The 25612-nt window shown below is 36.9% G+C and overlaps 1 protein-coding gene, 1 long non-coding RNA gene and 1 pseudogene across 4 annotated transcripts in view; 1 reads left to right on the top strand and 2 right to left on the bottom strand.

Moving 5' to 3' along the window:
- Positions 1 to 25612, top strand: part of ARHGAP19 (Rho GTPase activating protein 19) — a 91148-nt gene that overhangs the window by 28257 nt on the left and 37279 nt on the right. For all 3 annotated transcript variants that reach the window (XM_077125628.1, XM_077125626.1, XM_077125627.1), the window contains exons 2-6: positions 2014 to 2279; positions 5972 to 6052; positions 7551 to 7760; positions 10625 to 10851; positions 12530 to 12616. In XM_077125628.1, the coding sequence (XP_076981743.1) occupies positions 2195 to 2279; positions 5972 to 6052; positions 7551 to 7760; positions 10625 to 10851; positions 12530 to 12616 (690 nt within the window). In that variant the 5' untranslated portion in view covers positions 2014 to 2194. The remainder of the gene's footprint in view (positions 1 to 2013; positions 2280 to 5971; positions 6053 to 7550; positions 7761 to 10624; positions 10852 to 12529; positions 12617 to 25612) is intronic.
- Positions 12812 to 25612, bottom strand: part of LOC143654081 (uncharacterized) — a 48159-nt gene continuing 35358 nt past the window's right edge. The window contains exon 4 of the long non-coding RNA XR_013161666.1: positions 12812 to 12953. This is a non-coding gene — a long non-coding RNA (uncharacterized LOC143654081). The remainder of the gene's footprint in view (positions 12954 to 25612) is intronic.
- On the bottom strand, positions 13935 to 15361 carry LOC143653174 (uncharacterized; annotated as a pseudogene).

Below are 25612 nucleotides of genomic sequence, written 5' to 3'. Positions count from 1 at the left end.
CGGGCAATAACAGGGTTCTTGCAGAATGATATATTAAAACGAAAAAAGTAAACAATAACAACAACAACAAAACTGAAAATGTGTGTAGTAGTCAGCATTGGGAAAAAAAGAATGAAGAAAATACTTCAGAGTTAAAGATGCTTTGCCAGGAGTATAGCCCAGTGTAATGTAGATTGGAAAACCAGCAAAGATGAGGGGCTTTCACAGTATATCTGCTCAGTATCTATTGGTGATAGAAGAGAGAAATAAGAAGCAAACTACAAAATTATTCCAAGTGCCCTAGAGAGAAGAATCTATCTAGGCAAAAGATTGCATTTAGAAGCATCAAGAATTGAAGGATTTTAAAATAAAATGTGTTTCTAGACCCAGGCAAAGCTTATTTTAATATCTATTTTATGTACCTATAAGTCCTTTACTTTCTAGTTAAGATTTTTTATTATGAGAAACAGAATCTGAGGGCAGTTGGCTCAGTTAAAGGGGGTTGATTATAAGGAAACATATGCCATTATATCAACCCAGGAACCAAAGAATTCTGTGAGTAGGATAGGCTGTCTCTGAGATGCCTATTACACTTCTTCAATGTAGATTGAACCCTTATATAGTTTCATGTTTACCTAAGGAAGTTTCTGTGGCATTTGAGACTGGCATGAATTAGGTACTATCAGCTGTTTATCATGCATGGGAAATACTCTTTAGTGCTGGTTGTATTCCTAAGAAGGCCTCAATTTAGTGATTGCCCATTGCTATACTGGGGCAATAGCTGCAGGCCTGATGTCTTAGCAGGTATTTAAATACAATAATTCTGTTTGGAATTGTGGTCTGTGTGACTACCCATGTCTCAGGTATTGTTCTCCTCATTGATGGTTTCTATTGCTTTAATTTTAATTTCCTCCTTTGCTTGGGCTATCAATTCCTATTTCTTTGTATAATTTGTAGTATTTTTTTTAATCCTGAGCATCTTGATATTTTGATGTGTTATTGCTAAACTCTCAACTCTGAGGCTTCTGTTCCCTAAGCTTGTATTGAGGTAGTGTAGTAACAGCTCCTGAATGTCAGGAGGCAGTGCAAGTGGCTTCCTTAGGGTTTATCTATACCATGAGTTTAGAGAATAGCTTGAGATCAAAGTATAGGGGCCTCCCTGATCTTTTCTGCACATGTATATGTGACCCTAGGAATTCCCCTTCTACATGGATATGAATTTCCCCTCTTCCTTATGAAAAGCATCTCCTTATGGTTCTGGGTAATGCATTGTATGTTCTACAACCAGTCAGTAATCCCTTATCACAAGTAGTCACAACTTGACTGCTCTCCCAAGATTCTGTAGGAGAGCTCTGAGAGCTGCCTTCTACACAGAGGGCAACCTCTGGGATGGCGAGCCTGTGATGTGTGTCCTGGTTCAGTACCCCAGGCTGCCACTCTGCTTCCTCTGGAACTGTGTCTAGGGATCTGTACTGGGGGTACATGCTAGCTTTGTGCCCAGGTGGTGAGGGTTGGGAAGGGGCCAGCTAAGGCTCCTGGAGATTCTACTGCTTTTAGTCTTTTTCTTTTCTTTTCTTTTTTTCCCCACAATCACACAGTCATGTTGCAAAAGCTATATAATTATATAATCATCTTCAAGAAACATGGAGTAGTCTTTTTCCTGATTCAGTGGTTGCCCTATTACTGCAGTCCTTTATCTGTTTTCTGGAGTTTTGAGAAAGATGTTTCTGCCAGTTATTTGGTATCTTTTCATAAAACTAAACTCCTAGGTATTATTAAGGTGATTATAAGCTAAAGTATTATTAAGTATTAAGTATATAAAGTATTATTAAGTTATAAACTCCTAAGTATTATTAAGGTGGTTATAATCTAAACAACAAGCCCAAATGATCTTCTTTTCTGCAGTCAGTAAATTAGAATTATATTTTCAAAAGATCAATACATAGATTAACCCGCAGAGAGTGAATAATTGTATGGTTAAGAGACATACACAATGATCCCCCCAAAGATTCTTTGGTGTTTCATTTCTTTCAGTGATGCCATCTGCAGTTTTATCATCTGCAATGACTCTTCCCTTCGAGGTCAGCCCATTATCTTCAATCCTGACTTTTTTGTGGAGAAGCTGCGACACGAGAAACCTGAGGTGTTCACTGAGTTGGTGGTCAGCAATATCACAAGGCTTATTGATTTACCTGGAACTGAGTTGGCCCAGCTGATGGGGGAAGTGGACCTTAAGTTGCCTGGTGGGGCTGGCCCACCGTCAGGATTCTTCCGGTCTCTTATGTCTCTTAAGCGAAAAGGTAAGAGATGTGTCTGGGAAGGCTGGCCAGGTCTTAGCTGCTTCCTGAACTTCACTCTTAACATCTGCATATTCTTAATGGGGATTTGCTATTACTATAAAGCTTTTTTTTGTGTATCGTATTTCTCATTTTCCTAAATACTAAAACTTAAAACCATCAGTAATAGTAATAAAAATTATAAACAGTATAAATAAAGAAATAGTTAAACTAAAGCAAATATTTTCAGGCTCCAAGAGAAGAAATTATTAGTTTGTTATTGGGGGACACATAGATTTTCATCCCTTATTAGTATTGTAATATAGTAATATTTAGAAAAAGCAAAGTTACACAGCTGGGAAGTATATTAAAGAAAGCTTGAGTATTTTTTAATTATAGTAGTTCTCAAATATTTTCATTCCATTGAATGTTTTGGTGAGGCATACACTGAATCACCCTCCAAAAAAGCCTTCCCAGACAATAAAGTGTAGCCCTATTTTATTTACTTTTTAACATTTTTATTAGCAAAACAACATACAAACACAGACATTCTTAATGCACAACCATTCTATACATGGTGTACAATCAGTGCCTCACAATATCATGACATAGTTGTATATTCATTACCATGATCATTTTTTTAATTAATTTTTAATTTATGATACATAACCACATGCAACACATTCTTATCATGTGATCATTCCATTCTTGTTATATAATCAGTAACTCACACTATCATTACATAGTTGTGTATTCATCATCATGATTATTTCTTAGAATATCTGCGTCAATTCAGAAAAAGCAATAAAAAGGAAACAGAAAAAAATTTATACGTACCATACTCCTTAGCACTCCCTTTCACTGATCACTAGCACTTCAATCTGCTAAATATATTTTAACATTTGCTCCCCCTATTATTTATTTATTTTTAATCATATGTTTTACTTGTCCATCAATAAGGTAAACAAAAGGAACATCAGACACAAGGCTCTCACAACCACACAGTCACACTACAGCAGCCATATCATCATACCATGATAATTTTTTAGAACATTTGGATCACTCCAGAAAAAGAAATAAAAAGAAAAAAGAAAAACTCATATATACCATCCCCATACCCCTCCCTCTCATTGACCACTAGTATTTCCATCTACCCGATATATTTTAACCTTTGTCCCACCTATTATTTGTTTATTTTTTTAATCCGTATTTTTTACTCGTCTGTCCATATCCCAGATAAAGGGAGCATCAGACACAGTGTTTTCACAATCACACAGTCACATTGTAAATGTTATATCTTTATACAATCATCATCAAGAAACAAGGCTACTGGAGCACAGCTCTACAATTTCAGGTACTTCCCTTTAGCCACTCAAATACACCATAAACTGAAAAGGGATATCTATAAAATTCATAAGAATAACCTCTTGGATAACCTCTTAATTCTGTTTGAAATCTCTTAGCCACTGATGCTTGATTTTTTCCTCATTTCACCCTTTCCCCTTTAATCAAGAAGATTTTCTCAATCCCTTGATGCTGGGTCCCATCTCATTCTGGGGTTTCTTTCCCACATTGCCAGGGAGATTCACACCCCTGGGAGTCATGTCCCATGTAGGAGGGGAGGGCATTGGGTTCCCTTTCCATATTGGCCTAGACAGAGAGGTTGCATTTGAGCAGCAAAAGAGGTTCTCTGGGGGTGACTCTTAGGCCTAATTTTAAATAGGCTTAGCCTATCCTTTGTAGGAATAAATTTCACAGGGGTAAAACCCAAGATCACGGGCGCAGCCTTTTTTTAAAAAATATTTTTATTATAAACAACAAACAAAATACATACATTCTTGACATGGTTATAATCAGTGGCTCACAATGTCATCACATAGTTGTATATTCATCACCATGATCATTTTTCTGAACATTTGTGTCACTCTAGCAAAAGAAATAAAAAAGAAAAAAGAAAAAACTCATACATGCCATACTTCTTACATGCCTCCCTCTCAATGACCACTAGTATTTCAATCTACTCAATTTATTTTAACCTTTATTCTTCCTATTATTTGTTTATTTCTTATCCATATTTTTTTACATCTGTCCATACCGTAGATAAAAGGAGCATCAGACACAAGGTTTTCACAATCATACAATCACATTGTGAAAGCTTTATCATTATACAGTCATCTTCAAGAAACATGGCTACTGGAATACAGCTCTACAGTTTCAGACACTTCCCTCTAGCTTCTCTAATCTACCTTAAACTAAAAAGGGGTTATATATATAATGCGTAAGAATAACCACCACGATAACCTCCCGACTCTGTTTGAAATCTCTCAGCCACTGGCATTTTATTTTGTCTCATTTCTCTCTTTTCCCTTTTGGTCAAGAAGGTTTTCTCAGTCCCTTGATGCTAAGTCCCAGCTCATTCTAGGATTTCTGTCCCACATTGCCAGGGAGTTTTACACCCCCGGGAGTCATGTCCGAGGTAGAAGGGGGAGGACAGTGAGTTTACTTACCGTTTTGGCCGGAGAGAGAGGCCACATCTGAGCAACAAAAGTGGTTCTCTGGGGGTGACTGTTAGACCTAATTTTAAGTAGGCTTAGCCTGTCCTGTGCGGCGATAAGTTTCATATGAACAAACCCCAAGATTGAGGACTTGGCCTATTGATTTGTTTGTCCCCACTGTTTGCGAGAATATCAGGAATTCTCCGAATGGGGAAGTTGGATTTTCCCCTTTCTCACCATTCTCCCCAGGGGAGTTTGCAAATACTTCTTTGTTCACTGTTCAAATCACTCTGAGATTTATTGAGGCATCACACTGGACAAACTGTAGCCCTGTTTTTTTTTTTTTTAATTAATTTTTTAATTTTTAAAAATATATAACAACAAACACAAACAATAACGTATGATCATTCTGTTCTACATATATAATCAATAATTCACAATATCATCACATAATTGCATATTCATCATCATGATCATTTCTTCGAACATTTGCATCAATTCAGAAAAAGAAATAAAAAGACAACAGAAGAAACTTCATACATACCCTACCCCTTACCCCACTCTTTCATTTGATCACTAGCATTTCAATCTAAATTTATTTTAACATTTGTTCCCCCTATTATTTATTTTTATTCCATATGTTTTACTCATCTGTTGATAAGGTAGATAAAAGGAGCATCAGACACAAGGTTTTCACAATCACACGGTGACATTGTGAAAGCTATATCATTATACAGTCATCTTCAAGAAACATGGTGTAGCCCTGTTTTTGATAAGATATTAAAGAGGTACTATTTTATTTTATTAAATATAAGAAATCATTATGGTAGAAAAAAGTTTAAACATTATAACAGATCAGATCCTATACCAGCTCTAGTGGATAATCCATATGCTTTGATAATCATGGTTCTAAGGGTTTTTTTTGTTTGTTTTACTCTTAGTATGTACACAAGGGACATGCTAGGCTTTGTTACTTAAACATGAAGATAGTATAGTCTTTGCCTTCAGGGAACCTACAGTCTAATATTTGTTGGAGAAATTGATTGAGAGTTCTTCTGAATGCTTTTTCTTGTACACTCTTAGCCCTAAGTTTTTTATTTATTGACTATGTGAAATATTTCCTGAACTGTAAAGTAGGATGCTTGAGTGTTTTAAGTGTGATGATTTTGTATTAGTTGTGCAAAATATAGCCTTGTCCTATCATATCCTCTTTTTTTTTAGAAAAAGGAGTGGTATTTGGATCCCCATTGACAGAGGAAGGCATTGCCCAGATATACCAACTGATTGAATATCTGCACAAAAGTAAGACTATATAAATTGTGTTTTGCTTAACTAAAAATTGTCAGTTTTCTATTGAGAGCTAACTGCCAAGTTAGGAAAATGCCAATTGTCCATCAGCAAAGAAACTAAACGGCAGTAGTGTCAGGTGGCATGTTCCTAGCTATATTTCCTTTTAAATTTCATTTCATGTGTTGATTTGCTTTATATCCTCAAAGATGAATATAAAAAAAATTGGATACATTTCTCCCTTAACTTAGAGAGATGTTTATTCTGGAAAAGTACATAGTCCCTAAAGAATCATAACATTTATTCAGGGGAGTGTGATTTATCACTTGTCATCTCCAGAATTCTATGATTAAAATACATTCTTCATTTAATTTCCATTTCTTGTCTTAGTGGTCATGTTGGTTATGTCATTGCTCCACATTCTTGGCACAGCTGAGTATATATGTGAAGTGTATAGCCTTACTTGGTGCCAAAAAAGTATTTTCTAGGTATGTTAAAAATAAACACTTATTTATGGCTTATTACATCTTTGACAACGTGCTGGGGGCTGGTATAGAGGTTGCAAACTGACCATCCACATTTTAGTTTGCAAAGGGTTGAATTAAGAATAAAATTAGTTATCAATGTTTTAAAATATAGAGAACCCAGATTTTTAGCTTCTTTGGATAATAGATTTAACATTCTTGGCTCCTATTGCCACTTGGACACAATCAGTTAGGAGCACAAATGTGTGTTCTCTAGTTTGCTACAATTCCTGCTTGTTCATTTATTATTACTATCCTGGCTCTTTAGGCTTTGAACTTGGATCCTGGAATTAGGGACTTATGCAAAGATGAATATCTTCCTAAGCTGAGCTCTCTCTACTTTTTTGATCAAACCAAAATTTTATTTCCCACTTTTCTTTCTTTCTTTCTTTTCTTTTTTTTTTTTTTTTAATTTCCTTAGAACCTCGTAGGGTTGGGGTGGGGGATAGTTTAGTTGGACTAACCCTAACCTTCTGGGTATCTCTCAGACTGAAAGGTGATCTGATAGGTTAGAATTCTAGTTCCTGGGGCAACACAGAGGTTCTAGATTCATTTTGGGCTAGGAAAGCTGTTTACAGGAGCAACAAACCTCCCCTCCAGACTCTGGGATGACCAAGGGGGTTGGGATCTTTAAAGAGATTTAGCTTTTCTTCTAGCTTATTTTCCGAGAACTTTCCAGCCACTGATTAGGTTAATCAGAATCTCCAAATGCATCCTCAGGAAGTTGAATGACTCCTGGGAGGATTATCTTCTAGTCTGGGATCTCTCCAGCTGCTCAGGGATGTTCAGCTATGTTTTCTCAGAGGACCAGTAGGTTCTAAACAGCTCTGGGAAAAAAGGCTAAAACCTCCCTCAACATCATTGTAAAGAATCCGTAGTTCTTTTAGACTACTTATTTATTAATTTATTTTTAGACTACTTATTTTAATTGTAATTTCTTTTTTTTTTTTCCTTGTTGCTTGTCCTCTGTTTTCTTCTATGCTAAACAGATTTGCGAGTAGAGGGTTTGTTTAGAGTACCGGGGAACAGTGTCCGACAGCAGGTTTTAAGGGATGCTCTCAATAATGGAACTGACATTGACTTGGAATCAGGTGAATTTCACTCAAATGACATTGCTACCCTGCTGAAGATGTTTCTAGGAGAGTTACCAGAGCCCTTGCTGACACACAAACATTTCCATGCACACCTCAAAATTGCTGGTGAGTATAGAAAGTGAGAAGGAGGTATAATTTTTTTTTTTTCCAATTTAGTAAAGTCCTTTGGAATTTTCTGTTACTTTTAGCCCACAGCAATACTCCTACTAATATAGATTAAGACTTCATGATATTCCTGGGCTTATTTGGGTACTTATAAGTATTGGCTAGTTAAGTTTGATTTAATCAAATGTTTTTCTTGGTAAGTAAATGTCTTTGAAGGTAAGGTCTGGGTTTCATTTATTTTTGTATCCCTGATGGATCCTGGCATGATGCTTTGAACATTATGGTTGCTTAGCAAAGGTATGCTTTTCATTGGCTTGATTCACCTCTCTGAGAAGGTTATGTTTGGTATTTTTGCCTTGGTTTGGAGCTTTTGCTATGGGTTATTATGCTTCACATGAGTTCATCTCTACTCTTGGAAATTTATTTTTTAAAAAATAATTTTGTTTTCTGAGTAGGCAACACATTCACATGATTCAAAAATGTAGACAGTAAAAATCTTTTCTTCCACCCCTGTGCCACAGCACCCATTTTTCTTTCCCAGAGACAAATAGTGTTATTGACTTCTAAGATATATTTCTAGAGACATTTTATACACTTGCCAACACATATATATGTTCCTTTCTACCTCTTTTTATGTAAGGATATTATTGTATGTAGAGTTCTTTGGTTTGCTGTATTTACTTAGTGTATCTCAATCTCAGAGATTGTTCTGTTTTCATTTCATACTTTCCTTACCCTCTATTATGCCTGTATGATAGAGAATCCATTCTTAAATTGCACAGCTGTTATACTGCTATGAGCTCTAAGAGCACACAGCCTCAAAACCATACTGAATTTAATTTTCTGTTCTTGAGTATTCCTTCCCTCTTTCTTCAAATTTTAAAGGGGAAAAAATAAGATCTTTTCCTTTGAATAGGTTTTACTACCCTTAACTAGCTTTGAATTTCTGAAATCTAATGAGATCAGTTTTTTTTTTAGCAATTTCTATGGCAGTCCAGATGATACAAATGAATAAGTATCACTGCAGTATTATATAATTTTACTATTTTTTTTGGAGAAATAAAATTGGTAGGTCTTTGAAAAAGATTTGGAGAATATTGACAAATTATTTTTATCGGGAAGGTGGTTATTCTATTTGTTTTCCTGTTGAGTTCCTTTAGTGCAGTATTTTATTTTATTTTATTTTATTTTTTTTTTTTAAAGGAAAGACAGAGAGAAGGAAGGAAGGATAGAAGGAAGGAAGGAAGGAAGAAAGGGAAACATTTTTAAACATTTTCTTGTTTTATTGTATTCTGTTTCTCCGTTTTTGTTACATGGGCTGGGGCCGGGAATCGAACCGAGGTCCTCCGGCATAGCAGGCAAGCACTTTGCCCGCTGAGCCACCGCGGCCCGCCTAGTGCAGTATTTTAAATCTTCCCCTCCTAACCAGTAACTTCACTGTTGAGATCATATTGAGTTGGGGCAGAGATGTAGCATTTATTTGCCTTGCTGATATCTGGGAAGAATTTTGTTTTCAATTTCACATTAACAGGGAACATTTACCTGCCTTTCCTAAACATGTAATTGTCATTAATGTTAAACAACACACAAATAATTTTCAGGTCTATATAAACTGTACCCAAGTGGTTGTTAGTGCTGTGAAATTCTGATTATCCAGAGACTGTTTTTATTGGTAACCTGTATAGCTTGTTAGAGGAGGAACAATGATTCTTATCCCAGGGGGGCTGCCTGGAATCATCCTATCATCAAGGCATGATTTGTTTTCAATTTTCTTTTAGCAGTTAAATATCTGGGTGGGGAAAAATAGAGGGGGTGCATTATAAAAGTTAAAAAGTTAATTAATAAAGTGTTTCTATAGCAAAGCATTGGCATTGCTTAAATAACTTGTCATTAAAGTCAGATAGGGCATCCAAATCATAGTCAGTTCAGGAAATCTGGCCAAATCTTTTTCAAAGATCTACCAATTTTATTTCTCCAAAAAAAAAAGTAAAATTATATAATACTGCAGTGATATTTATTCATTTGTATTCGATTCAAATGAATCAAATTTTTACTTTTTTTCATTATGCATAGATATGTATGCATGTATGCTTATGTATGCATGTATGCATTTTAAAATTTTGATGTAATTTATATACCATAAAATTCATTATTTTAAAGTATACAATAGTCAGTGGTTTTTAATATATTTACAAAGTTGTGCAGCTATCACCCCTATTCCATTGTATGACTATACCATATTCTGTTTATCCATTTATCAGTTGATGGACATTTAGGATATTTCCACTTTTTGGTTGTTAAAATATAATGCTGCTTTGACATTCATGTACATTTTTTGTGTGGACATGTTTTCATTTCTTTTATGTGTAGGCCTAGAAGTAGAATTGCTGTTATATGGTAACCCTGTTTAACTGAGGAATTGCCAAAATGTTTTCCAGAGCGGCTGCACAATTTTATATTCCTACCAGCAGTGTATGAGGATTCATTTTTTTCATGTCCTCTCCAAATGTTTTTGTCTGACTTTTTGATTATAGCTACCTTAATGGGTATGAAGTGGTTTCACATTATGGTTTTGAATTAACATTTTTCTGATGGCTAATGACGCTGAACATCTTTTCATGTGCTTACTGGATATTTATCTATCTTCTCTAAAAAAATTTTGATTCAAATCCTTTGAACATTTTTAATTGGGTTATTTGTGTTTCTATTGTTGAAACATTTTGTTGTAATCTGAATTTTTTTATGTGTGATTCTTTCTTTTTTTCCTTTTTTCATGGGAGTTGAGAGGATAATAGTAGGAGCCTTGATTAGTTTTCTTGCTGATATTTTCTCCCTTCTTGGCAATAATCTCTTTTGTCCTCAAGATTTAATGCAGTTTGATGATAAAGGAAACAAGACGAATGTTCCAGATAAGGAGCGGCAAATTGAGGCTCTTCAGTTGCTCTTCCTCATTCTTCCTCCACCTAATCGTAACTTATTGAAGTTATTGCTTGATCTCCTGTACCAGACAGCAAAGAAACAAGACAAGAATAAGATGTCTGCCTATAACCTTGCCCTTATGTTTGCACCCCATGTCCTGTGGCCAAAAAATGTGAGTGTTAAGGGAGACTGAGGGAAAAATAAAGGTTGCTTGGTTTTCTTGGGCTGGGCTGGGCTTCATCCTATGGCTGTAGCTTGGTAAAATTATCAAGGATCCAAGGTCTAGTCTTTAGCTCTACTAGGTTTAGGAATTTATTTTATTCATATAAGAGTCATCATACCTGAAGGAGCCAATTCTTGTTAACCTCATTTATGAATCAATCTTTGATAAGCCCAAATGGCAATTTTTTTGTGGAGAGCTACAGCTACTAAATAAACTAGAATACTCATTTTGGTTGGTGAATGTATATTCCTTCTTATTTGTAAAGCCTCTTTGAGAAATTAAGTTTATTTCCAAAGATTGCATGGTGTGTATAAACTTAGAACAAGTGCCCTAAGATGACACAAGAGCTGTGTCATCTTAGGGCGTAGTATCACCAAGCTTTTCATTACTGACTGGCTTTTTCCTTGACTTACATGAGAAAAAAATTATCTAAAGTCTCTTGAGCTAATTCTTGATTTAGAAGCACATAGTGGGCGCGCCACGGTGGCTCAACAGGCGGAGTTCTTGCCTGCCAGGCTGGAGACCCAGATTTGATTCCCAGTGCCTGCCCATGCAAAAAAAAAAAGAAAGAAAGAAGAAGCACATAGCTTCATTTTACTGCCCATCCATTATACAGGTTTTACTGTATGATGGAATTGGAATCCAGGATACCTGGATGGGAAGCTACAGTTATGTGACCTAAGTCCTTTGCCTTTTCTTTACTTAGGCTCATTCTCTGTTAGCTAGGCATAACAGTACTTTTACTATTGTTGGGAAAATGTTAGAAATAGGTTATGGTGATTTATAAAAGGTTTCAGGGATCCTAAGAAATGAAAAAAGGAAGGTAATGGAGAGAAGTTGTGTGGAATATTTTACCTAATAAGTAACTAGTGAAAAAAATAATATGCAATTCTGGTCCTTTGCCCAGAGAAAGATGGGTGGGAGAGGAGAAGATATACCAGCATTTGTCCTTATTAAGGAAATCAAGCCTCATAATGGAAGAATTTTAGAACGAGCTAACAAGACTATGAAAAAGGAATGAATAAACTGGCTACAAAAAGAAGCATTTAATGGGTCTTGGTTAAAGCAAATAGGTAAGGTAACAAAGATACCTGTTGAGAATGAGGGCTTTGGGATAGTGGAGATGCTGAAGTGCTTAAAAAAGAGGCAGGAGAAATGAGAAGGAAATCAGTGTTTTTAAGAAGCAAATGTTGTTTTTGGTATCAACTGATAGGAACACTTCTCTTCTGTCTTTGGAGAAACTTGTTTCTCGGAAGAAGCAATATCCTTCACAGCTTATACAGATTCTGTTCTTCCTGCCCATTTTGAATCCCATTCTAGCTGTAATGTAGCAATTTTGCTTACGTGTCTAATTTTCAAGCAGAATTTGAAAATGAAGATTGGTTCTCAAGAATTTCTTCGTTGTTCAGAGAGTACATGGTTCCTCCTAGATTATGTTGCATTTGGTGGAAACATGGTGAACCAAAAAGCTTTTCCAGAATTAAAAGTTGTATTAAAAATCACCTTAATAGGGATAGAAATTATCATATAATTGAAAGAATAAGCCTATTGGTAAGTAAATGGAACATCTGTCTTCCATTTCCCAGCTGTTAATGCTCTTTGAAAAACTTTCTTCTCCTCTGTATAGGTCACTGCAAATGACCTTCAAGAGAATATCACAAAGTTAAACAATGGAATGGCTTTTATGATTAAACACTCCCAGAAACTTTTTAAGGTAGGTAAGAGATGGGATTTGGTTGGTAGCTGGATGAGGAAGTTGGAATATTGTAGGACCCTAAGCAGTGCTATTGAAGATGATTACATGACAAAGAGATTAACTGGGACTATAAACAAAACTGGGCAATACCCAGGGAGAACAACCAAGGTAGGGAGGAGTAGGAATATACCTTAGGCTGAGTAGAGCTCTGCTCTTTGGGTCATTTGTTCCACCCTGTGAGTCATCCTCTTTTTCATGAAAGGAACAAGTGTTTGGCAGCTGTACCTGCTTCAGTCTGCCTCCTACCAGTAGAATTTTGAGGGTCTGACAGCTTCCATTTTGTATTCTCTGTTCTCTATAGAGAAAAGTTGAAAGAGTAGAACAGTGAACATTCCCTCAGATTAAACAGATGTTCCCATTTTGCCATATTTACTCTATCTCTCTACCTTTTTTTTTTGGCTGAACCATTGAAAAGAAGTTGCACATCATGATACTTCACTCCTAAATACTTAGGCATGCATCTCCTAAGAATAAAGACATTCTCCTACTAGACAGTACCATTATTACATCTAAGAAAATTAACAGGAATTTCATATCATCTATTGTCCAGTACTTAATCAAATTTCCCCAGTTGTCCCAAGAAGGTATTTTATAACTGCTTTTTTTCCCAGCATAAACTAATCAAAGTGTATATATTGTTCTCAGTTATTACGCCACTTTTAAACTGGAATAATTTTTTTTATGTCATTGATTTTTTTTTTTTATGCATTCAGGCCAGTTGTATTGTAGATATCTCATATACTAGATTTGTGTTGTTTTCTGAAGGTAGTATAAGTTGTTTCTCTCTTTCCTTCCGTGTACTTCCTGTAAATTGCAGGTTAGGTCCAGAGCCTTGATTAGATCAGATTAAACGATTTTTCATAGATGATGTTTGTGTATACTATAGTACATCATATTGCATCACTTTAGGAGGTATAGAATGTCAGATTGTCACACTCTCAGGTATGCTAATTTTAGTAACTGCCAGATCTATCAATTATAAAGGTACATTTTTTTCTTTGTAGAGTGATCACTTAATAGTTTTAAAAACTACTGATAATTCTGCTGGAATTAGTGATCACGTTGGGTATTGCAAAACAGTGATTTTCTAGTTCTATCACTAAGTTTTTATTAGCTGATTTTCTTCTTTGGAGAAGAGCTTTCCTTTTCTCTGGCTCTTGCCTTCTTCTGAGTATCATTATAGGCTCATGGATTTTTATTTATGTAATTTCAGTAATTTTGATATTCAAGTTGTTCCCTTGGAAGCTGGCTCCTGTGTCTTTTTTTTTCTGCAACTTGTTTTAATTTAACAAGGTATCATGGGGATCTTTCTGTGGTCCTCTATCTCATTCTTTTCAATTGCTACATGTATTCAACAGGAACTATTTCCATATTGATAGACATTTAGGTTCGTCCCATATTTCACCAATCAGTGAACATCCTCACAAGTGAGAATCTCTCAGAATAGAGGCATTCAGAATATTTCTGTTAAATGACTAATTTCTTTTAATGTCTCCTCTTGATCAGAATAAAATATTTCTGAATGATTTACCACACTAACTACGTTTGACATGTCTTTGTTATGAATTTTTTTTATGTTGTTTAAAGGCTGAACAGTGGGAAAAAGCCTTCCCACATTCATTACATTCACAAAGTTTTTCTCCAGTATGGATTCTTTCGTGTTCAACAAGGCTGGAGCTGTGCCTGAAGGCTTTCCCACATTTCTTACAAGGATAGGGTTTTTCTCCAGTATGAATTCTCTGATGTCCTATAAGGGTTGAGCTTGTTGTAAAGGTTTTCCCACAGTCGTTACACTGATAGGGTTTACTTCCATTATGAGTTTTCTGATGCCCAGCAAAAGATGAGCTATACATAAAAGATTTTCCGCATTTGTTACAGTGCTAGGGCTTCTCTCCTGTATGAAGTCTTAGGTGAGTAAGAAGCGTTGAGCTCCTCCTAAAGACTTTTCCACATTCATTACACCAATATGGTTTCTCTCCAGTATGGATTTTCTGGTGATCCCATACACCTGTATTATCCCTGAAAGTTTTTCCACATTCCTTACATTTAAAGGGTTTCTCTCCACTATGTATTCTCTCATGACGAGTAAGAGACACATTCTGAGCGAAGGCTTTCCCACAATCATTGCACTTGTAGGGTTTCTGACCAGTGTGAATTCTCTGATGACTTAACAGGATTGAGTTCTTTCTGAAAGTTTTTCCACAATCATTGTATTTATGGACTTTCTCTCTAGAATGCATTATTTGATGATTAATAAATGTCGAATGCTTCTTGAGAAATTTCCCACATACAAAACATCTATAAGATTGCTTGCCTATATGAATTCTTTGATGATTTAAAAGGGATGAGCTGCTCACAAAGGCTATCCCACATTCTTCACTTTTATGGGGTTTCTTACCAGTATGATTTCTCTGGTGGTTAATAAAGGAGGAATTATATTTGAAGCCTTTCCCACAGTCACTGCATTTATAGGGCTTCTTATCTGTGGCACTTCTTCCCTCCCAGTTCAGGTATCTTTCCATCATGACAATTTTTGGTCCTTCTTCCAGAAAAGATCCTTCAGAAGTATTGTGCCTTAGAGTTGACATCGTCGTTTCAAACCAGTACTCCTGACTGCACAGGTAGCTGATGGAACTTCTTGCAACTCCATCCAGGGCTCTAACCCCTGCTCCAGCTGGGTGATAAGTTTGGGTTTGGAAGACAGAAGCCCGTATTCCTGGAGGGATTTCAGAGATTACTGCCACTCTTAAGGACTTGAAAGATGCAGGGGTGGCGATTCCCACCACATACCCCGTTCAACTCTCCTATTTGGCCTGTGAACGCCAGGTGCTCATAGGTCTCCAGCATCACGTCCCTGTACAGGGCCCTCTGGGCAGCATCCAGGTGCCTCCACTCAATCTCTGTAAAATCCACTGCCACATCCGCAAACATCAGCAATCCCTGGGTCTGGGTTCTTGACAGTGTTGAAGCCATCTGTCTCCAGAACTTGTTCTTCTCTGACAGAGAATCCTCCACAGCCAATCTGGGGGGGAAAGGGAGGAAATGCGAGGAAAGCCCTTCGTTCCCGCTCTTGCTAGAACCTGCTCACACGAGCGAGACTGCCCAGCCGCCCGCCCTCCCGCGGCCCCACAGAGGTCAGTGGGCAGGTGAAGGCGGTTAGGGTCCCGAGCGTATGGCCACCCGGAGCTTGGTTCTGCGGGCCTTGAGGGCTGCTCCAGGCCAAGCTCGACCTGGGGGCAAGTCAAGCACCTTCCCTGCAAGTGTGGAAAGCCTCCTCAGTGACCTAACCCCTGGGCCTCGAAGCGAGCCTCTCTGCTTCCTATGAGGCGCCAGACAGTCTCCTATGTCTTTTTGATAAGACTCAATCATTGTTTGGGTGCTTCCTTGCTTTCTGGCATAAAATGACCCCAGATCACTTTGTACTTGCTCTTCCCTGGACTTAGACTCAATTATTTTCTCCAAGGAGTCCTGGTTTCTTTGAGAAACAATAGGTATACTCTTTGCTACTGCAGTGTCATCACTTCCAGTTTCTTTCAGGACAAGGAAGTAGATTTTTAAAAATTAAAAATATATTCATTTTAATGTTTATAATTCTGATTTAACACTACAGGTCTTTTTCTTAACTTCTTTTACTTTATATTTGTATCTCTTTTTTTTCACATTGCATATTCTGGATTTGAATAGCATTTGTGTATGTTAATTTGCTTTACCCTTATTATACATAAATTATTTTCAAAATAATACAACTATTACTACCTACTGACTGGAGTTGAAGATTTCCTTGTAGCCCCTTTTCCCTTGAATATATCCCACTAAGGATGTATTGTCAGAATGTGATGTTCAAAAGTTATGTGTTATTATTCCTTTCTCTGTTGTTTTTCATTTGGCATATAGATATGTCTGTTTTTTCCTTTTTGTGTTCAATTTTAGGGTTTGCCTTTCTTTTTCTTTTGTATTTAATGGTATATTTTTGAATCTAGAGAATATTTACATGGTTCATAAGTCAAAACTACGTAAAACTGTATACTTAGGGAAATCTTAATCCCTTTCCTCTTTCTTCTAACCCATTGTTCCTCTCCCCCCATGTCCTATAGGCTAGCAATTTTCATTATTTTGTTTATTCTCTTTGTTTCTTTTTGTAAAATAAGTAAATGTTTCAATAAGTGTATCTTTTTTTAGTTGTAATTTTTTTCTTTTTTATTAATTTTTAATTTTCAAAAAAATATAGCAACTAATAAACGTGAACATTCTTAACTTATGATCATTCTGTTCTACATATATAGTCAGTAATTCACAATATCATCACATAGTTGCATATTCATCATCATGATCATTTCTTAGAACATTTGCATCAATTCAGAAAAAGAAATAAAAAGACAACAGAAAAAGAAATAAAATGAAAACAGAAAAAAAAAGAGATTATACATAACGTACCACTTACCCCTCCTTTTCGTTGGTCACTAGCATTTCAAACTAAAATTATATTAACATTTGTTCTCCCTATTATTTATTTTTATTCCATGTGTTCTACTTGTCTGTTGACATGTTAGATAAAAGGAGCATCAGATACAAGGTTTTCACAATCACCCCGTCACATTGTGAAAGCTATATCATTTTTTAATCATCATCAAGAAACATGGCTATTGGAACACGGTTCTACATTTTCAGGCAGTTCCCTCCAGCCTCTCCATTACATCTTGAATAACAAGGTGATATCTACTTAATGCATAAGAATAACCTCCAGGATAACCTCTTGACTCTGTTTGGAATCTCTCAGCCATTGACACTTTGTCTCATTTCACTCTTCCCCCTTTTGGTCAAGAAGGTTTTCTCAATCCCTTGATGCCAAGTCTCAGCTCATTGCAGGATTTCTGTCCCACATTGCCAGGAAGGCCACACCCCTGGGAGTAAGGTCCCGCATAGACAAGGGGAGGGTGGTGAGTTTGCTTGTTGTGTTGGCTGGAGAGAGAGGCCACATCTGAGCAACAAAAGAGGCTCTCTTGGGGGTGACTCTTAGGCCTAAATTTTAAGTAGGCTTGACCTAACCTTTGTGGGGTTAAGTTTCATATAAACAAACCTCAAGACTGGGGGCTCAGCCTATAGCTTTGGTTGTCCACACTGCTTGTGAGAATATCAAGAATTCAACTTGGGGAGGTTGAATTTTCCCCCATTCTCACCATTAAATACTTTCCCACTCACTGATCAAATCACTCTGGGATTCATTGGGGCATCACTCTGGACAAACCAACAAAATCTCATGTCGTACCCAAGGTTCCATGTACTTATGGTGTTCAGCAAAGCTATTTACATAAATTATATTAGGAAATGCACTAGTCAAAATATAAATTTTGTACCAAATAGACATTTGTTTGCTTTAGTCTCACACATAAGTTGAAATTTTGAAATATTAATTACCATCTATTTTCAGCACCCTGCAGTAATGACATTCCTTTGTTCTTCCTCATGCAAAAACATTTTTTAATTTGTACATTTAGTCACTATCATTATACACTCTAGGCATTCCTAGATTATACCATCTCAATCTTTATCATCTATCTTTCTTTCTGATTTCATTTATGCCCCCAGCACTCCTTCCTCTATCATTCTCACATTCAGCTTCATTCAGTGTTTTAACATAATTGTATTGCAGTTAGGTAGTATTGTGCTGTCCATTTCTGAGTTTTTGTATTCAGTCCTGTTGCACAATCTGTGTCCCTTCAGCTCCAGTTACCCAAATACCTTACGCTATTTCTATCTCCTGATGGTCTCTGTTACCAACGACATATTCCAAGTTTATTCACTAATGTCAGTTCATATCAGTGAGACCATACAGTATTTGTCCTTTAGTTTTTGGCTAGTCTCACTCAGCATAATGCCCTCAAGGTCCATCCATGTTGTTACATACTTCATAACTTTATTGTTTTACAGCTGCATAATATTCCATCGTATGTATATACCACAGTTTGTTTAGCCACTCTTCTGTTGATGGACATTTTGGCTGTTTCCATCTCTTCGCAATTGTAAATAATGCTGCTATAAACATTGGTGTGCAAATGTCCATTTGTGTCCTTGCCCTCATGTCCTTTGAGTAGATACCTAGCAATATGGCAAGTCTATATTCAGCTTTTTGAGACTGCCTTCCACAGCGTTTGCACCATTTGACATCCCCACCAATAGTGAATAAGTGTGCCTCTTTCTCCACATCCTCTCCAGCATTTGTCATTTTCTGTTTTATTGATAATGGCCATTCTGGTGGGTGTGAAATGATATCTCCTTGTGGTTTTGATTTGCATTTCTCTAATGGCCAGGGAAGTTGAGCATCTCTTCATGTGCCTTTTGGCCATTTGTATTTCCTCTTCTGAGAAGTGTCTGTTCAAGTCTTTTTCCCATTTTGTAATTGGATTGGCTGTCTTTTTGTTGTTGAGTTGAACAATCTCTTTATAAATTCTGGACACTAGACCTTTATCTGATATGTCATTTCCAAATATTGTCTCCCATTGTGTAGGCTGTCTTTTTTACTTTCTTGATGAAGTTCTTTGATGCGCAGAAGTGTTTAATTTTGAGGAGTTCCTATTTATTTCTTTCTTTCTTCAGTGCCCTTGCTTTGGGTGTAAAGTCTATAAAACCGCCTCCAAGTATAAGATTTATAAGATATTTCCCTACATTTTCTTCTAACAGTTTTATAGTCTTAGATCTAATGTTTAGGTCTTTGATCAATTTTGAGTTAACTTTTGTATAGGGTGTGAGATATGGGTCCTCTTTCATTCTATTACATATGAATATCCAGTTCTCTAGGTACCATTTATTGGAGAGACTGTTCTGTTCCAGGTGAGTTGGCTTGACTCCCTTATCAAAGATCAGTTGTCCATAGATGAGAGGGTCTATAACTGAATACTCTATTCAATTCCATTGGTCAATATATCTATCTTTATGCCAGTACCATGCTGTTTTGACCACTGTAGCGTCATAATATGCCTTAAAGTCAGGTAGCATGAGACCTCCGACTTCTTTTTTTTTTCTCAGTATACTTTTAGCTATTCGGGGCACCCTGGCCTTCCAGATAAATTTGCTTATTGGTTTTTCTATTTCTGAAAAGTAAGTTGTTGGGATTTTAATTGGTATTACATTGAATCTATAAATCAATTTAGGTAGAATTGAGATCTTAACTATATTTAGTCTTCCAATCCATGAACATGGTATGCCCTTCCATCTGTTTAGGTCTTCTGTGATTTCTTTTAATAATTTCTTGTTTTCTTTGTATAGGTCTTTTGTCTCTTGAGTTAAATTTATCCCTAAATATTTTATTCTTTTGGTTGCAATTATAAATGGAATTCTTTTCTTGATTTCCCCCTCAGATTGTAGATTACTAGTGTATAGAAACACTACAGAGTTTTGAGTATTGATCTTGTAACCTGCCACTTTGCTGTGCTCATTTATTAGCTCTAGTAGTTTTGCTGTGATTTTTTCGGGGTTTTTGATATATAGTATCATATCGTCTGCAAACAGTGAGAGTTTTACTTCTTCCTTTCCAATTTTGATGCCTTGTATTTCTTTTTCTTCTCTAATTGCTCTGGCTAGCACTTCCAACACAATGTTGAATAACAGTGGTGATAGTGGACATCCTTGTCTTGTTCTTGATCTTAGGGGGAATGTTTTCAGTTTTTCCCCATTGAGGATGATATTAGCTGTGGGTTTTTCATATATTCCCTTTATCATTTTCAGGAAGTTCCCTTCTATTCCTATCCTTTGAAGTGTTTTCAAGAGGAAAGGATGTTGAATTTTGTCAAGTGCCTTTTCTGCATCAATCAAGATGATCATGTGGCTTTTCTGCTTTGATTCGTTGCTATGGTGTATTACATTAATTGATTTTCTTATGTTGAACCATCCTTGCATACCTGGGATGAATCCTACTTGGTCATGATGTATAATTCTTCTAATGTGTTGCTGGATTCGATTTGCTAGAATTTTGTTGAGGATTTTTGCATCTATATTCATTAGAGAGATTGGTCTGTAGTTTTCTTTTTTTTGTAATATCTTTGTCTGGCTTTGGTAGGAGGTTGATGTTGGCTTCGTAAAATGAGTTAGGTAGCTTTCTGTCCTCTTCAATTTTTTTGAAGAATTTGAGCAGGATTGGTACTATTTCTTTCTGAAATGTTTGGTAGAATTCACATGTGAAGTCATCTGGTCCTGGACTTTTCTTTTTGGGGAGCTTCTTAATGACTGATTCAATTTCTTTACTTGTGATTGGTTTGTTGAGGTCATCTATTTCTTCTTGAGTCAAAGTTGGTTGTTCATGCCTTTCTAGGAAGTTGTCCATTTCATCTACATTGTTGTATTTATTAGCATAAAGTTGTTTGTAGTATCTTGTCATTACTTCCTTTATTTCTGTGGGGTCAGTGGTTATGTCTCCTCTTCCATTTCTGATCTTATTTATTTGTATCCTCTCTCTTCTTCTTTTTGTCAATCTTGCTAAGGGTCCATCAATCTTATTGATTTTCTCATAGAACCAGCTTCTGGTTTTATTGATTTTCTCAATTGTTTTCATGTTCTCAATTTCATTGATTTCTTCTCTATTTCTTTCCTTTTGCTTGCTTTGGGGTTAGTTTGCTCTCCTTTCTCTCATGCTTCCAAGTGAACAGTTAAATCCTCGATTTTTGCCCTGTCTTCTTTTTTGATGTAGGCATTTAGGGCAATAAATTTCCCTCTTACACTGCCTTTGCTGCGTCCCATAAGTTTTGATATGTTGTGTTTTCATTTTCATTTGCCTCGAGATATTTACTGATTTCTCTTGTAATTTCTTCCTTGACCCACTGGTTGTTTACGGGTGTGTTGTTGAACCTCCACATATTTGTGAATTTTCTGGCACTCTGCCTATTATTGATTTCCAGCTTCATTCCTTTGTGATGTGAGAAAGTGTTTTGTATGATTTCAGTCTTTTTAAAATTTATTGAGACTTGCTTTGTGACTCAGCCTATGGTCTATTCTTGAGAATGATCCATGAGTGCTTGAGAGAAAGGTTTATCCTGCTGTTGTGGGGTGTAATGTTGTATAAATGTCTGTTGAGTCTAACTCATTTATTGTATTATTCAAATTCTCTGTTTCTTTATTGATCCTCTGTCTAGATGTTCTGTCTGTTGATGCGAGTGTAGAATTGAAGTCTCTAGCTGTTAAGGTAGATTTGTCTGTTTCTCTTTTCAGTGCTTTTTGTGTTTGCCTCATGTATTTTGGAGCATTCTTGTTTGGTGCATAAATATTCATGATTGTTATGTCTTCTTGTTGAATTGCTCCTTTTATTAATACATAGTATCCTTCTATGTCTCTTTTAACTGTTTTACATTTGAAGTCTAATTTGTTGGATATTAGTATATCTACTCCTGCTCTTTTCTGATTGTTATTTGCATGAAATATCTTTTCCCAACCTTTCACTTTCAACCTATGTTTATTCTTGGGTCTAAGATGTGTTTCCTTAGACAGCATATAGATGGGTCCTGGTTTTTAATCTATTCTGCCAGTCTATGTCTATTGATTGGGGAATTTAATCCATTAACATTTAGTGTTATTACTGTACGGGTAGTACTTTCTTCTACCATTTTGCCTTTTGGATTTTATATGTCATATCTCATTTTCCTTCTTTTTACCTTTACTGATAGTCTTCCTTTCTACACTCTTCTCCACACCTCTCTCTCCTATCTTTTCATATCTGCCTTTACTATTTCTTGCAGATCCGGTCTCTTGGTCACAAATTCTCTCAGTGATTTTTTCCTGAAAATGTTTTTATTTCTCCCTCATTTTTGAAGGACAGTTTTGCTGGATATAGAATTCTTGGTTGGCAGTTTTTCTCTTTTAGTAATTTAAATATATCATCCCATTGTCTTCTCTGTTTCTGCTGAAAAATCTGTGCATAGTCTTGTTGGGCTTCTCCTGTATGTGATGGATTATACAGTCATCTTCAAGAACCAAGGCCACAGGAATACAGTTCAACAGCTTCGGGTACCTCCCGCCAACCACTCCAATACATCACAAACCGAAAAGGGACATCCATACAATGCACAGGAGCAACCCCCAGGACAACCTCCTGGCTCCACCCCAAATTCTCAGCCACTGAAACTCCACCTTGTCTCATTTCCTCCCCCCACCAACCCCAGTCAAGAAGACTGTCTCAATCCTATGATCCTGGCTCATCCCCGAGAGTCAGGTCCTACGCTGCCAGGGAAATCCACATTCCCAGAAGTCATGTCCCACATAGTGGGGAGGGCAGTGAGTTCACCTGCTGAGTTGGCCTAGAAAGAGAGAGGCCATTATGTGGGTTCTTGGTGGCATAATCTCATAGTTTGACTAATCAGTTGCACTTGGTAGCTGGCTTGATACATCATTTTCATGTTGGTTGTCTTTCATTCTCTGCTCCACCATCCTGGAGCCTTACTCCTGCTCCCTGGGATTGTATTCCCTTGGTTCAAGAAGGCTGATAATGTTCGACATTTCTCTTTTAGCTAGAATGGCACATGGTGAATGTGGCGGTGTCTGCTGGCTTTCTCGTGGCTCTACCAAAAGGTGGATCTACAATTTTAAGTCTTTCATAAGAGTTGGGAAAATTTCATTGATAATTTCCTCCATTAGTTTTTCTCCTCCTTTTCTCTTCTCTTCTCCTTCTGGGACACCCACAACATGTATATTCATGCGCTTCATGTTGTCATTCAATTCCCTAAGTCCCTGCTCGTATTTTCCATTCTTTTCCCTATATTTTCTTTTGCTGGTTGGATTTCAGATGTTCCATCCTCCAGTTCACTAATCCTATCTTCTGCCTCTTGAAATCTAACATTGTAGGTTTCCATTATTTTTTTCATCTCTTCTACTGTGCCTTTCATTCCCATAAATCTGTGATTTGCTTTTTCAGACTTTCAATTTCTTCTTTTTGTTCATTCCTTGCTTTCTTTATATCTTCCCTCAGTTCATTGATTTGATTTTTGATGAGATTTTCCATGTCTGTTCGATCGTTCTGAATGAATTGTTTCAACTCCTGTATCTCGTTTGAATTGTTGGTTTGTTCCTTTGACTGGGCCGTATCTTCAATTTTCCTAGTGTGATTTGTTATTTTTTGCTGATATCTAGGCATTTAATTACCTTAATTAGTTTATTTTGGAGATTGTTTTCACTTCTTTTACCTAGGATTTTCTTGCTGGATGACTTTGTTGTCCATCTGTTCTTTGACATTCAGTTCAGCTTATTCTGGACCACTAACTATCTTAGGTTTGGTTTAACAGAGCAAAATTTTTCAGTTCTTGTTTTCTTAATTCTTACCTATATGGTGCCTTTTCCCCCTCACCCTTAGGAAGGGTCTACTTAGGTATTATAGACTCCAGCCAGATTTTCCCAGACCAAACTGGCCTCCTGTCAGGAGGAAAGAGTCACCTGCGTCAGTTTTCCCTCAGGGTGAGACCCAGTAGGTTGGAAGACTTTCCTGTGAAGTCTCTGGACTCTGTTTTTCTTATCCTCCCCAGTGTGTGGCACTTGTCTGCCTGTGGGTCCACTAGCCTAAGATGATGCGGTACCTTTAATGTTGGCAGACTCTCCCTGCTGGGGGCGTGGTGGAGACAGAGGAGAGGTTGAGGGCTGGCTTTAATGGCTTCAAATTTCCAAACCCTGGGGTCTGAATTCCTTGAGGGAGAGATTCCATCTGAGTTGGGCCCCACCCCTCTCCTGGGTAAAGCACAAGCTCCAGACAAGCTCTCATATAAGCTTATTTCTCCCTATGCCTGGGGCAGTTGCAGCCTGAGAAGCCCTGCTGTTGTATCCAAAGGCAGTCAAGCCTTTGTAGAAACACAGCCACAAAAAAGAAAGAGAACCATTCTTCTCAGAGCAGGATGCCCGTTCCTCAAGTTTGCCAATCAAGAGCCTAAGTTGGTATGTTGCCTTGTGCACCTTCAGATCCTATGTGCCCCCTCCTTTCCTTCAGGGCCCAGACCCTTTCAAGTATTATGTGCTATCCGATCCAAAAGACCTGTTTCTTTTTTTTCTTTTTCTTTTTCCGTCAGCTCTGCCCCCTTGGCACTGGGGCGGGCAAAAATCAGCACCCTCCGCTTTGACAAGGTTTAGCTGAGCTGGGGGCCTATTTTTAGTAGTCAGAATTTGTGAATTAATTCCACAATTGAAGTTTAGTTGTACTTCAGCCCCTGCTGCTGGTAATCCCGCAGTGGGATTTCTGAATCAAAGTGCAAGTGCAAATGTAATTTTGTTGAATACTGCCAAATTCTCCATTTTGGTTGTATTATTTTACCTCCTGCTAGGCCTGTATCGGGTACTGTTCATAGAATTCTTGACAGTATATCAGTGAACTAAGTTCTCCCTTGTCTCTTAGTATTCCACAGTATTAGTACTTTATTTTAAATAGTATCTTCTATGTGATGATTCTAAAATGTGATTTTGGGATCACTTGTAATTTGTAAGGATCTTGGGGTAGTTTTATTGTTTCTTTAATTTATCACAATTGACTTTTTCTTTTTTGTGAAAAATAACATGTATACAAAAATAGCAATAAATTTCGAAGCACATCACAACAATTAGTTGTAGAACACATTTCAGTGTTTGGTATGGTTTGCAATTCCACAGTTTTAGGTTTTTACTTCTAGCTGCTCTAAGGTACTGGAAAATATCAATATAGTGACTCAGCAATCATACTTGTTTGTTAAACCCTATCTTCTCTGTAAAACTCCACCATCACCTTTGATCTTTCTCTCACTCTTTAGAGATATTTGGGCTATGCCCATTCTAACTTTTTCTTGTTGGAAGGGGCTATCAATAATATGGGATAGGGAATGGAAGTAGTTGATGTTGGGAGAGGCTGGCCCCTCTACATTTCAGGACTTATCTGGTTCAGGGACCCATCTGGATGTGGTAGGTTTCTGGATGGTTACCCTAGTACATGAAACCTTTGTAGAATCTTATATAATGCCCTAG

This window comes from Tamandua tetradactyla, chromosome 13, assembly GCF_023851605.1.
Source record: "Tamandua tetradactyla isolate mTamTet1 chromosome 13, mTamTet1.pri, whole genome shotgun sequence".
In the NCBI taxonomy this organism is placed as follows: Eukaryota; Metazoa; Chordata; class Mammalia; order Pilosa; family Myrmecophagidae; genus Tamandua; species Tamandua tetradactyla.
Note: the sequence above shows the minus strand (reverse complement) of the source record. Positions and strands in the feature narration are given on the sequence as shown.